This window comes from Oryctolagus cuniculus, chromosome 2 (assembly GCF_964237555.1).
Source record: "Oryctolagus cuniculus chromosome 2, mOryCun1.1, whole genome shotgun sequence".
NCBI classification, from domain to species: domain Eukaryota; kingdom Metazoa; phylum Chordata; class Mammalia; order Lagomorpha; family Leporidae; genus Oryctolagus; species Oryctolagus cuniculus.
In genome coordinates this window covers 140,258,617-140,273,393 of record NC_091433.1, presented here as the reverse complement: position 1 = coordinate 140,273,393, position 14,777 = coordinate 140,258,617, and the positions used below count along the sequence as shown (strand labels likewise).

The following is a 14,777-nucleotide window of genomic DNA, read 5'->3' as shown; positions in this document are numbered from 1 at the left end:
TTGGGGAGTGAATCAATGGATGCCTCTCTGTCTAACATTTTTTGTCTCTGTCTCTCTGTCTAGCTTTGCCTTTCAAATAAAAATAAAATCTTAAAAAAAATTCTAAGAGCAATAAAAATAGGCTTTTATTTTTTATAATTATTTTAATGAAGTAAAAGAAATGAAATAGGATGGGTGTGTATTTCTTAAAACCCTCTCATATCAGTAATAACCATTACACTCTTAAAAGTTGCACATGAGGTTCAGGGAATGTTTTAATCAGATTGTTTTGACTAACATTTAATGGGTCGCTCAGGATGGAGTTCTTGGCTCCTGGCTTCTACCTGGCTCAGCACTGGCTGTTGTGGCTATCTGGGGAGTAGACCAGAGGTTGGAAGTTCTCTCAGTCTCTCTCTCTCTCTCTCTCTCTCTCTCTCTCTGGCTTGCATAAATAAATAAATCCTTAAAAAGTAGATCAATGTCTCTAGGCAATAAAACATAAAAATTGCAATATAGATACTACAAATAAATAAATATAAGTTACAAGCAAGACTCCCATGCAAATATAGATATAAACCTGTATATGTCTTGACAAGACTACATGTGACTTTGACTTTCCACAAGCAGCCATAAACAAAAAAACTATAATGGTAAATATCTGAAAATTGGATTTGTTTGAATGAGTAATCTATTAATATTAATCCCCAGTAGTTGTCTTTCATAACACTTTTCTCTATTAGATTTTGTGTCATTATTAAACAAGTTTTTTTAAAGTAAACAAATGATTTCTAATCGATGAGGAAAATGATCTCCAGGAGGGTAAAGATTTTGTCTCTTTTGATGTGCTGCATTTCCAATACCTAGTAGAATGCCTTGAACTTAATAATTTCATTAACTACTTGTTAAAAGATGAATGGGTTTTTCTTAAAAAAATTATCAAAGAAAATCAAAACCATAAAGTTATCATTCACAGTTATAGGTATAAGTTACCTTGTTGCTTTAAAGCTTGTAAAATCAACTTGAAGTTACTATTATAAGAGAAAGTAGAATGAACTACTGGAAAAATTGTTAGACCAAATAACATTCTCAGGTATGACAAATACCCACAGCATGTAATGTTGAAGACCAGTTACCGTTAGGCATGCAGTGCATCAATTTGATGTTATAGCATTTCATGTATGAGGGAGAAGTACTCAGCAGGTTATCATTGCATTTATCATTGTCAACTGACTAGGATTTTGGTAATTGTTATTTTGTAAACTGTGGTGTAGGCTGGAGAAAATGCATTACAAGTAAACTCATAGACACAGAGTAACTTTGTGAGTAGCAAAGAAGTGTGTTACTACAAAAATAAGACAAATTGGGCAGAATATGCCTCCTATTCTTGCTTTCAGGGTCCAAGAAAAAATTAAATATTTCAGTTATGACCTCTAAATCTATATCCCTGTAGTGTGTGTTTTTGACAGAAAGAGGCACACATGTAATACTCTCTTTTTTAAACTGAGGTACCCTGGTTATCAGGAGAAAGGTGCTTGCATGTTTTTGAAATGAAAAATGTGACATGGGAGCAGGTGTTTGATCTAGTGATTAAAATGCTCATATCCCACATTGGGGTACCTGGCTTCAATTCCTAGCTCCGGTTCCAGCTTCCTGCTAATGAAGACCTTGGGGAGTAGCAGTGATAGTTCTAGTAATTGAGTTTCTGCCTCCCACGTGAGAGACCTGAATAGCATTCCTGGCTTCTGGCTCTGGCCCTGGCCCCACTCTGACTGTTGTGAGCTTTGCGGGAATGAACAAGTGGGTAGGAGCTCTGTTGCTCTAACTCTGAAAAAAAATTCTTTAAAAAGAAAAGAAATGGGATGCTGAGCATGCCAGCTAATTATTTCAATGAGTTTTCTCAATGGGTATAGCCCTGCACAGTACTATATTCAGTATCTGAAATGGATTAAACTTATTTCAGGGGACAAAGATCATTATCTTTAATGTTAAGATATCAGGGTTTCTTTAGAAAATGGAATGAAAACAATTCTTGTTCAATACTTGAGTTTTATCCCTTTGAGAAAGAGATCAATTATGCATTATTGGAAATATTTTAAAGTAGCATCCAAGAGTTACAAAAGAATAGGAAGTAATATTCATATTCACCAGTCCTTATGAAGTCCTTTTTGCTTAGCAGGCTACATTCTCCTTATTGTAAGCCAGGTCACTAATTGGGTGACTGGTGTGAAAAGAGAGACCTGGAATAATATTGCTGCTCTCTTTGGCTTCTGTGTAGTTGCCCTTGCCCTAGAATTTTTCCCTGTCTTGCCCTGCCCAGAAGATTACCACACTGTGCATGAGTTAGTGTTGCCCTCTGAAAGCTGAGTTAAATTTCCAGCTCTACTCATTTGGGACAAGCTTTAGCAACAGAGCTGCGTTCCCTCGACTCCGGCACAGTGCCCTGGTAAGTGGGGTTCTGTCTGATTTCAGCTTGATGCTGTTTTTTACTCTGTTTGAGATGGAAGTGCTTTGATTTAACACCACATGGGGGTATTCAGTGCCCTCCAAGATTATGAATTCCTACTGATTTTTCTTTGCCTTTTCTGTCTAGCGTTATTATTTCAGAAGATATTAATTATGTTCTGTTGTTCATACTGAATATAGCCATCCAGGAATTGTTCAGAGGAAAACACAGGCTGGATGCTATATCTGGTTACCTGGAATTTATTCCAATTATTGAAAACACAGAAGAAATGAAGCAAAGGTCAGTCTGCCCCTTATGAATCATCAAAGTCCCTTAACATTTCATGGAAAATGACCAATAAGCTTTGGTCAAAGATCTCTCCTGATTTTATTGCAGGTGAATTTATTTAATTTAGCTAAGACTTGCTCAGAAAAGACTTCTAATTCCAACTCAAATCTTTGCTGCAAAAATCCCAATTATGGTCTTCTTATTTGCAATGTGTAAATTATTTCTGATAGCAGCATTTACCTTGGCACACACAGTATTTACAGACTAGAACTTTACCATTAAAAAATTATCTTGAATAATGTGAAGGGTCAGGCTAAGAAGATGATGCAGACCAGTAAGCATGGTTTTTTTATAATAAACATTTTCCATGAATTTTTTGAAGTAACTCCGAAAAGTACCAGGCAAGGGGATGAAGCATTTGATCCTGGCTTCTCACCCACTATGTTGGCACCATTGAGATTAGCAGTGTATGTCTCTCTTCAATAGCAGCCAGCCCCACAGATGGTTGCTGGGTGGATGTTGGTCTATCAGCAAAGCTACTAACTTTAGTGGTTCTCCACTGCCTCTACACCTTCTTGGATATCTGGGAATTGTGTTGATCTTTCAGCAATTCCATGATACAATGTAAGTTTATACTGTCCATTATGGTAACCAGCTACCAGCCTCATGTGGCTATTTAAATTGAAATTAATTAAGATTAAGTATTTAAAATGTCCTCACTTATACTAACCACCTTCCAAGTGCCCAGTAGCCTGAAGTGGCTAGTGGCTACTCTATTGGACAGTCATCTATGGAATATTTTGTACATCACTGAAAGTTCTACTGGACTGTGTCACTCCTAAATCATGCCTGGGCTTGGTATCTAGCCCAGCCTTTTCTTCTCTTAAGGGTCTTGTTGCCTCCGTAGGGCTCTAACAAGTAGAAAATGATCTCTCTGAGCTCTCAGGTTCCATAGATAGATAGATCCTGCAAATTCAGCTGCCCATCTCCAAAGCTTAGGCCAGAATAGGGTGAGAATATGAGTAGATCACATTCTCAGATCCACTAGTATCTAGGCTTTCTTTACGTTCCTTTCAATTTTCTTCACCTTGCAGCCCAGAAAGTCCATTTCCATCTCCGCGAAAGGAAGTTTTACTATTGTCTATACCATAACTGTCCAATAGGAGCATAATATGAGTCACATATGTAATTTACATTTTCCAGTGGACATGTTTGAAAAAAGAAGGTAAAGGAATAGGTGAAACTAATTTTTAATTTATACTTAATATATCCAAAATACTACCAATTCAACATGCAATCAAGCTAAAAATTGTTGATAACAGATTCTTTTTTACATACTAAGTCTTTGAAATCTGTGTATATTTTATCCTTATAGCACATCTCAATTTGGATGAGCCGTATTTGAAGGGTTCAGATGTAGCTAGAGATTATTGTATTAAAGAGTGCAGATCTGTAATTGGATTTCATTTCATTACTCCCTAATGGGCTAGGCTATTGGAACTCAAAAACCAAGAAGAAATTCCCTCTTTTTCTATATTCTGTTATGGTCTTTTCCTGAAAACAAAAAATGATGAGCAAAGGCCTGTTTTGGGTGTGATGCTGAGAGTGTTTTGTGGTGGGGGTATAGGAGGCAAAAAGCCATAAGATGAAAAGAAATACCTGGAGAAATAACACTACAAAAACTGTTGGTTAAAATTTTGAAGACATTAACTTCCACTGTGAATATTTAAGGACATAAAAACTGCTGTTAGATTACTGGGAGTGAATTTGTATGCTGTGAGTTTAAAATAATTTCATTAGCAGTTAAAAATGGCAGTAATATTATTGTGTATAGTATAACTGCTATGGTAACTGGAAAAAACAATGCAAAACCCTGCAGTACTGCTACTGGGAGTAAATCTTATTGCTAGGACTAAGTCACAGCTAAATTCCATTAGTAGTTAAATCTTGCAATAATACCTCTGACAATTTTTATTGCAAAAACTGTAAAACCAAAGATAAGAATTTTATCACCAGGAAAGATAGTAATTCAAGGCTATGGTTGCATTTCATAAACTAGAATCTCCATTTTGGGGATTACTGAAATAGTCTCTAGAAAAGCTGCCTAGGTGCCTGTGTTGTGGTGCAATGGGTTAAGACACTGCCTGTGAGGCCAGCATCCCATATGGGTACTGGTTGGTGTCATGGCTGCTTTAGTTCCGATCCAGCTCCTTGCTAATGCACCTGGTAAAGTGGCAGAAGATGGCCCGAGTGTTTGGGTCCCTGACACCCACATTGGAGACCCAGATGGAGTTCCATGGTCCTGGCTTTGGCCCGGCCCAGTCCTGGTTGTTGCAGCCATCTGAGGAATGAAACAGACTCTCTCTCCCCCCCCCCCCCCTTTCTGTAACTCTGCCTTTCAAATAAATAAATAAATCTTAGAAAGAAAGAAAGAAAAGCAGCCTCACTGAAAATAATGTCTGTCATTTTCAAAATTGTTATGGTAGAGATGATTTGAAATTTCCCGATAGTATTTTCCAATTAATTCTTCATATGCATTTTTCATTTTAAGTGTGGTGATTTTTTTTTAAAGATTTACTTTTATTTATTTGAAAAGCAGAATGGCAGAGAGAGGGACACACACACACACACACACACACATTTCTTCCATCCACTGGTTCACTCCCCAAATGGCCTCAATAATCAGGACTGTGCCAGATGGAAGTCAGGAACCAGGAACTGTACCCCGGTCTCTCAATTTGGGTAGCAGGAGCCCGAGGACTTGGACCATCTTTGACTGCTTTCCCAGGCACATTAGCAGTGAGTTATATCAGAAGTAGAACAGCCAGGACTAGAACCTGCATTCACATAGGATGCCACCATCACAAGCTTAACCCACTGCAATGCCAGCTCCAAGTGTGGTGGTATTTAAAAACAAAATTGAAATTATTTAAATTGTGGAACCTCCTCTTACATAAATCAGCTATAAAATTTTGCAGACAAAAACCTGAATCAAACAGACAAGACAGTTAACATACTTTCAATCCAATCCATATGCCTATTACATTCAGATTAAGCCTGGGATGGAAGAAGATGATAAATCAAACCTGAGTAAATAGGGGTTAGGAAATGACAGAAACACAATGGGCAATCCTGGAAGAGTGGCAATGCAGCTTTAAAGAAGATAACTTCCAATATGCCAAAAATCCCAGCTAATCAATGATGAAAAGGATGGTCATAAGAATTAAGGGTAGCCGGCGCCGCGGCTCACTAGGCTAATCCTCCACCTTGCGGTGCCGGCACACCGGGTTCTAGTCCCGGTCGGGGCGCCGGATCCTGTCCTGGTTGCCCCTCTTCCAGGCCAGCTCTCTGCTGTGGCCAGAGAGTGCAGTGGAGGATGGCCCAAGTCCCTGGGCCCTGCACCCCATGGGAGACCAGGAGAAGCACCTGGCTCCTGCCATCGGATCAGCACGGTGCGCCGGCCGCGGCAGCCATTGGAGGGTGAACCAACGGCAAAGGAAGACCTTTCTCTGTCTCTCTCACTATCCACTCTGCCTGTCAAAAAAAAAAAAAAAAAAAAAAAAAAAAAAAAAAAAAAGAATTAAGGGTAAATTCATTCTTAGTTAAGTATTATAAAATCTTGACTCCATCTACATTACTGATGTTCCACTCTTGCTATCCACTGAATTAATGGGTGAGGAACAATGTTAAAAGTATTGTTTGAATATCTTTACTCCTTGAAATCATGATATTTGGTACCAACTCAGAACTCACATTGCTCAAGTATTCCTGAAGGTCTGTTTTTTTTTTTTGTCTGTTTATGTTTGTTGCAAAACACAATAGTATATACTATCAATTACCATTTGACTGTTTATTATGTGCTAGGCACTTTATATTCATGTCTTCATGTTCTCAACATCTTAGAAAGGTATGCATGATCGTTTACCAGAGTAAGAAACTGGGACTGAGGTTGGGTCAGTTGTGTTACTTTCTTCCGTATATGCCAGTCATCTGTTTCCAAAAACTCTTTGAGAACAGAGACTGCAACTTTTATGTACTACTAAAAATATTTAGGGGCCGGCGCTGCGACGTAGTAGGTTAATCCTCCACCTGTGGCACCGGCATCCCATATGGGCACCGGTTCTAGTCTTGGATAGTCCTCTTCTGATTCAGCTGTCAGCTGTGGTCTGGGAAAGCAGTAGAAGATGGCCCAAGCGCTTGGGTCCCTGCAAGTGCGTGGGAGATCTGAAAGAAGCTTCTGGCTCCTGGCTTGAGATCAGCTCACCTCTGGCTGTTGTGGCCATTTGGGGAGTGATCCACTGGCGGAAGACTTTTCTTTCTGTCTCTCCCTCTCACTGTCTGTAATTCTACCTCCCAGATAAATAAATAGAAATCTTTATAAAAAATATTTAACATGATCAGTAGTGAGTATTTAATAATTATCATCTAAATATACCTAAGGATTTTAAAATACTCTTTTTAAAGATTCTTCAATCTATTTAATTAGCAGTTTGTTTTAAAATACTTTTTAAAATATTTATTTATTTTATTTGAAAGAGTTACACAGAGAAAGAAGGAGTGGCTGAGAAAGAAAGGTCTTCCATCCACTGGTTCGCTTCCCAATTGGCCGCAATTGCCAGAACTGCGCCAATCCAAAGCCAGGAGCTAGGAGCTTCTTCCAGGTCTCCCACATGGGTGCAGGGGCCCAAGGACTTGGACCATCTTCTATTGCTTTCCAAGGCCATAGCAGAGAGCTGGATTGGAAGTGGAGCAATCAGGGCTTGAACCAGCACCCATATGGGATGCCAGCACTGCAGACGGTGGCCTTACCCGCTACGCCACAGCACCTTTAAAATAATTTATGGTGTAAGAAGTAGCTGCTCTGTAGATCCTCAGGGAGACAGCCTGTGAACTTGAACTCAGCAGCGGAACAGTGTCAAGGTCTGTTTTTAACTCCTTTACTCATTCAGTAAATCATTCTAATCTTGGTTTCTTAGCTGTATTAGCGGCTAGAATGAAAAAAGAAGAGTTTACACTTAAGAAAAATTTTCCCTTAAAAAGAAAAGTTGTCTTTTTACAGTCAACATTTACAATTTTTTTTTATAACTTGAAGAAGATTCTCTATGGATCCTACTCCCTTTTTCCTTTCCTTTCTTTCTTTGAAAGATACTCATTGTTTAAAACTCATTACTTTTAAGATAATTTCTTCACAATGAAATCTCTCTCTGAGGAATGGAAAAAGTATTAAAAGAAGCCAGGATAACCACATGATAAAGTTTGAAAAGTCATGAAGCGCAATAATAAATAGGTTCCAAAAATCTTCTGATCATCATATGGGTTGTTCCTGAAGGGCACGATGGATGAAAATAGTTTATGATCATTTCTATAAATTAGCCATTAAAAAAAGCTCCACACTCTTAAAGTCTATTAATGATGCAGAATATATTACTGTATGAGATCATAATGACTGTAGCTTGTAGTGACTTAGTAAACCACTCAGGAAGGACATTAGAACATTCTAAGGTGCACACAAATAGCAATCAATATAATTATTAAGGTTATCTTAGTATTTTAGAAATAAGACTATACAAAATAAGCAATAACTGTGCCACCTCCCCTTTTGTAAAATGCACAGTGTTCTTATGGTATCATTAGATCATTTTCTTCATTGAAAATGGAAATAAAATTAGATACTGGATTCAAGCCGTCCATCTGTCTCCACCTGATTCTTCAGCACTGTCTCTCCACTTTCCTGTGCCCTTCAGTGTCTATAGATATTCCCATTTCTCACCTAACACTACCCTCCCTTCCTCTCTCTCAAAGAATCTTTCCGTAGGCCCTAAAAGCTTTCAAGCTAGTTTGCCCAGCACTTTGCTGTCTGACTTTAGTAAGATGAAGAATGACCCTTAACTGTTTCCAGGGCCTATGATGCCTGTTTTCTTTTCATATGTTACCTCTCTTTTTTTCCCAAAACATTTGCCCATTGCTCGTTGGTTGTTCTTATTTCCTGACCATTTGTTTTCAGTCTCTTTCTCATTTTACTTTGCATGCTCCTTAAATGTTAGGATTCCCCTGAAATTTCGTTCGTTGTCCTCTTTACAACACAAGCCTGTGAACCACCTAAAACTGAAAGCAAATGTTTGTGATTTATGATAGGACATTTTCTCTACCTTGGGAAAATGTCTGTCGCTTTCCCGTTCCCAAGAGAATCCTTAGCTCTTTTAACAAGGTTAAGCGCCCCTGCTCTCTGTCTTTAGGTTATTTCATTCTCTCCTTGCCTTTAGCCACTGTTTTCTTATGCCAGCCACTCCCAATTGCGTCCACAGTTCTTACCAGGGAGGAAGAAAAAAAAAAAAAGAGACCGACACCGAAGATAAGAAACCAAGATTTAAGAGATGCTTAAGAACAAGAACAAGCAGAATTTGTACTCAGTACATTTTGTGTTTAGCTCAGCTTATTGAATCCCGCTGAGGACCATTTGACTGAACGCTGGGCGTGGGGCCTTGGCAGGGTCATCACTTCATTTGTCAGGGATATAACCCCAGGAGAAATCGGATTTAAAAACAAACAAAAAAAGGTTGTGTGAGCAAAAACCCTAGTTGCTAGCGGCAGAGAGGGCGCGCCCAGGTCCTAGGGCGGGGATAAGACAGCTGGAGAGAGAGCAACAGCAACCGCAGGGCTCACAGCGGCTAAAAGCCAGTCCCCAGCTCTGCTATCCACGAACGAAGCCAGAAACCCCGCCCCGCACCAGCCGCGCCTTTGATGGACATTCACCTTCTGCAATCACCCTTTAGTTCACCATAAACACTTCTTGCTCCTCCCGCCTATCGCGGTTCTCTCCAAGCCAATCAGGGGCATGGGCGGGATCGTCCTTAGAGGGTTCCAGTTTTTTTTAAAAAGAAGGGTAGACCTTGTGCCGCGTTTCGGCTGAGGGAAAACACCCCCCACCCCGACCTAGGGGGTGGAGCCCTTGGAATGGGCACACGGATCTGCCAATGAGGCGTCCCAGCTTCGCTAAGGCCCGGCCGCCAAGGTGGGCGGGGCACGCGCGGCGCCTGGCCAATGGCGGCTGGGCGGACGGAGGTTGAGCTGCCGTGGGTAGGGTTAGTGTGAGAGGTGCGGCGGGGGAGGTAATGATGGTGGCGGAGGAGGAAGGCGGGGGAGGGGGTGCTGGGCGCTGAGCGGCGGCTCTGGCAGGGTTCGGTAGGGTGGGGGACGGTCGCAGGGCGATCTGTCAGGGAGGGGGCGGGCGTGAGGGGCGCCGTCCGCCTGAGGGGCTGCAGACCCCGGCTCCCTCGAGCGCCGCGGCTGGCTTGGCTGTTCCATGTGGCTCCGGCAGGGATGGAGGACTCGGTGGCGGCGGCGGCGGCTGCTGCTGCGGCGGCGACGAAGGAGCGGCTCTGAGGAGGGAACGGGGCCAGACTCAGCTCGACAGCGGGATTAGAGGTGTGAGGAGGAGGCGGGAGTGGAGGACCGGAGGGGCTGGGGCTCGGGGACTGGGCTGGGGTCTTCTGGCATCTTCTGGGTGACAGGGACCGCGGCGGGCCACCGCCTGCCGCTGCTGGGGGTCAGGGGTTTGGGCTCTGTGCCAGAGGAGAGGAGGCTCTGGCGGACTGTTCCCGGGAGAATGGGGGAGGGAGGCACCGCGCCCCGCGCTGTCCACTTGCCCCGCTGGTCATTGCTTCACGTCCAGGCAGGAGTTTTCGTTTCCCTCCGGTTGGCAGCGAAGGCGAAGGAGCGTCCAAGTGGCCTGGAGCCGGGACATTGCTCTCCCGCAGCCTTGAGATTTCCCTCCACTCCGCGTTCCCCATCCATTTCCCCCTCCGACCGAACAACAGCACTCCTCCTCTCGCCTCAGTTTGTTCTAAGCACATATTCTCGGACTCGGGGCAATTAATCGGCTGCTGAAAAACAAAGTTTATTTAAAAATACTGCACTCCTCCCTCTAACTGGCGGTGGAGATGAAACAGCATCCCTAGACTTTCCCGCTCTGCCCGTCCTTCTGTGATGCTGGGAGGGGAAGGTCGGGCCCCGACTCGTGTCTCTGGGTTGTTGTTGAGGATGGTTATTTGAGGTGGTGCTCCACGTCCTCGGCGTGAATTGTAATTTCTTCCTTGGTATCTTACATCCTTGATGTTCCTGGCTTTTGAGATCTGTGTTTTGTTTCATTGTTTGAGAAACATGCAGAGAACTGAGGTGGTCGGCTGCAGCGTTATCTAACACGGGTGGTTAGTCACTTCATGCTGCTCTCCTCATATTCTTTCTCTTTTTGTCTTTGTTTTGCTTTTCAGCCCTCCAGAATACACGTCATATAGCCCCTGAGGTGGCATGGTGATGTCTCCATGAGGGAACCTCCTCTCAGTCATCCTGTCATGTGTATCATCCTGTTCTTGACTGGGCCTTTCATCTAAGATGGGATCTACCCTGTGAAACAGGGAGAAGACTTATGAACCCCAAACATCATTTCAAGTTCTAGTTTAGTTTTTTAACTACAGAAAAACATACATGCAAAGCTCCTTTGCTTTGGACCCTCTGCTTTACTAAAGCTGCTGTGTTGCTAACCCAGAACTGCTCCAGTGTGTTGACTGATCGTCATGGCTTCAGTTTGGAAGAGACTGCAGCGTGTGGGAAAACATGCATCCAAGTTCCAGTTTGTGGCCTCCTACCAGGAGCTGATGGTTGAATGTACAAAGAAATGGTAAGATGTGCCTGGGTGTAGAGTTGGTTGTTGTGCGGCCCATACCCACTGTGGCCTATACTATGAGTCTTCTGATAGCAGATTTGTCTTCCTGTAGTACACAAGTGTGTAGAAGTTGGGCGGGGTGTAGCGTACTCTAACAGGTACAATGGTGTGCACTCTTGCTACTGGTACTGTCCCTGTTGGTTTCCGTTACTACACTTCACTTTGGTTCAGAGGACTGATTTGGTCTTGAAGTCATTCAGCATTAGTGTTAGAATAACTGAGTTTTAGAATTTTAAGGAGACCCAAAGAATGACTACTGAGCTGTTATAAATGTATTTGCATGATGGAAATATGGTTTTGACATATGTATGTGTTTTAATAGGGTTTTAATGCAGAAGTTTACAGTCTTGTCGGGTGGTGGTAATCAGAATTAGGAATTCAGCATTCTTTGCTCAAGATAAAGAAATTTTCATTATTTGGATGATGAAATGCCATTCCACACAACCTTAGAAATTCTTTTTTTAAATACTTAGGCAGCTGTATTTTATTTTAATTGCCTAATGGGATACATTTCTTGGCCGGATGTAAGGAAGCAATTAGTAGTACTGGTCTGTGATTTGCTTTTTTTCTACTTGAGACAGAGTAAATTTAGGGCTTTCTTTTGATTGTCCTGCATGATAAGCAACAATAATTTTTGTTTACTGAGAGAAAAAAAGTTGATCTTCAGCAAGAGGTCCTTTGGGTTTTCATTTATTGCAGTGATTAAGCAGTATTACTGCACAATAGGTTGATTTCATTGTCTACAAGGACTATAATATTATGTCTGTAATAACCTCTCTTTTATTATACGAAAAAAGTTTTCTATATTCTAGAACTTTTTTTTTTTTTTTTTTTTTTTTTTTTTTTTTTTTTTTGTGACAGGCAGAGTGGACAGTGAGAGAGAAAGACAGAGAGAAAGGTCTTCCTTTTGCCGTTGGTTCACCCTCCAATGGCCGCCGCGGCCGGCGCAGGAGCCAGGAGCCAGGAGCCAGGTGCTTTTCCTGGTCTCCCATGGGGTGCAGGGCCCAAGCACCTGGGTCATCCTCCACTGCACTCCCTGGCCACAGCAGAGGGCTGGCCTGGAAGAGGGGCAACCGGGACTAGAACCCGGTGTGCCGGCGCCGCTAGGTGGAGGATTAGCCTAGTGAGCCGCGGCGCCGGCCCTATTCTAGAACTTTTATAGCAAATTTGCTAATTTATTTGGAAGCTAATTTCATAATGCTTTTCTATTGAACTTGTTAAAAATGTTATCTTAAAATCAATTCAAGAACTGCCTGCATTGATTACCTACCTTATTGCAGGCAGTGTGGATTTAGAGTTGAATATGACATAATCTCCACCCTCAAGGAGCTTACAGTCTACACTAATCACAGTCAAATAAATAAATTCACTGTGATAGGTGCAATAATATAAATATGTATGATGTAGGAATTTTAATCATTCTCCATCCAGTTAGGTATCCTTGGGTCAGATTATTTAAGTTCTCTGTGATTCAGTTTCCATATCCACAAAAGTAATAGTGGTACTATATCACAAGAAGGGTAATTGTGATGGTTAAATTAGTTAATACAGGTAAAATGCTTAGAACAGTGTCAGGGACATAGTAAATGCCCCTTAAATGCTATTATTATGGACAAAGTTGGCAGGGTAGAAAATAATCAACTCTTTAAGGATAGAAGATGGAGTCTTGAGCTGTCTTCCTGGGATCTCAAAAGGTTTTGAAAGATTATTACTAGTATTTCAGGAAGCCAAAGGGATCTTAAGATGTGAAGGACATGCTAGATTGAAGCAACCCATGGGTGTACTGGAAATTCAAGCGGTGTTGCTTGATATCAACGGGGCTTAAACAGTAAGATGAGGGGAGTACACTGGTATATGAAGTTTGAGAGGCAGGGAGTACTCAAATCTTGGAAACTGAAGTGCTGATATAAATTGCTTGGGCTTTATTTTGTGGGTAATAGAGACATGGTAAATGTTTTTGAGCAAAAGAAACATTAGGTTTGCTTTTGGGAATCTACCAGGACAATAATGTGGAGTAAGGATCATAGTGGAAAGGGTGACCGTAGGTAGTGATGTTAGGATAGTTGTTTTCATCCAGAAGTTGAGAAAAAAGGCTTGGAATGGGCAGAGGCAGAAGGAATGGAAAGAATTGACTGTAGGGTCACTTAGAACACAAAATGGATGGGGCTTGGTAATCTTTCCAATTGGGAGTCTTGGGAGGTTGAAGGAGGAGGAGAGATTTAGATTGATACCCAAGTTTCTGCCTAACTAAGTACAACTAAGGTAGGAATACTTGGGAAAGTCTTGATAACAAATATTTCTTGGCAGTATACTGGGAGGATCAACTTCAAGATGATTAAATTTGAATTTCTTTAATTAAGGGAAATAGAGCACATTAGGTGATTCTTCAGTTACAAAATGAGTTTCTTCCATCCAGTTTGAAGCACCCCTGGAATGTTTTTTCCCTTTCAGTGGTATTTAAGTTACTATTAATATATCTCAAGGTGAAAATAACTGAAAAGGTCTTCCTTTGCCGTTGGTTCACCCTCCAATGGCCGCCGCGGGTGGCGCGCTGCAGCCGGCGCGCCACGCTGATCCGATGGCAGGAGCCAGGTGCTTCTCCTGGTCTCCCATGGAGTGCAGGGCCCAAGCACTTGGGCCATCCTCCACTGCCTTCCCTGGCCACAGCAGAGAGCTGGCCTGGAAGAGGGGCAACCGGGACAGAATCCGGCGCCCCGACTGGGACTAGAACCTGGTGTGCTGGCGCCGCAAGGCGGAGGATTAGCCTATTGAGCCGCGGCGCCGGCCCCTGTAGAGCTTTAAAATATTTTTCTTTTATAAAAATTTGTTCTAATGCCTTTTAGTTAATAGTCTTTTTGCCTGGTTTTGCTCTTAGGGTTCTTGTGGTGGATACAAATTAGGCTCAATTTCTACACTTATATCCTAGATCTTACACTCTTCTTTTTTGTTGTTTGTATTTTTGTTTGTTCGTTTCTCATTTTGATCCTTGCATAAAGTCTTAAATTATTGGATATGTCTTTCCTGAATTAGTATCTGTTTAAAGGATATAAGAATAAAAATAAATTTGAACATATAGTAAACATTTTTTTAATCAGCTACTTTTACATTTTAGGTATTACTTTTAGAGTATGGAAGGATGAAAGGAGAGGAAGGAAATTAAGAGATGCTGATTGAATAAAAGGAAGGCATCAATGATAGCACTGAAGATAAATTACAAGTGTTGAGAGAATGAGAAATTAGAGCTGGTATAAATTAGAGAAAAAAGAATAAAAAGAAAAGTATTTTACTGAGATTGTGCCTTTGCGGGTAACCTGTGTATATAGGTGCTGTTGCCTTTTAGAAACC

At 41.7% G+C, this 14,777-nt stretch overlaps 1 protein-coding gene across 20 annotated transcripts in view; it reads left to right on the top strand.

Annotated features, from left to right (window-relative positions):
• Positions 1 to 2,293: 2,293 nt before the first annotated feature.
• Positions 2,294 to 14,777, top strand: part of EHBP1 (EH domain binding protein 1) — a 383,016-nt gene continuing 370,532 nt past the window's right edge. For 4 of the 20 annotated variants that reach the window (XM_070069070.1, XM_070069063.1, XM_070069069.1 and 1 more), the window contains exons 1-2: positions 9,713 to 9,819; positions 10,981 to 11,387. In XM_070069070.1, coding sequence (XP_069925171.1) covers positions 11,284 to 11,387 — 104 coding nt within the window. In that variant the 5' untranslated portion in view covers positions 9,713 to 9,819; positions 10,981 to 11,283. Of the gene's footprint in view, positions 2,423 to 9,564; positions 10,136 to 10,980; positions 11,388 to 14,777 lie in introns of those variants that run through there. The other 16 variants (XM_002709848.5, XM_002709847.5, XM_008254354.4 and 13 more) reach the window with 7 other exon arrangements.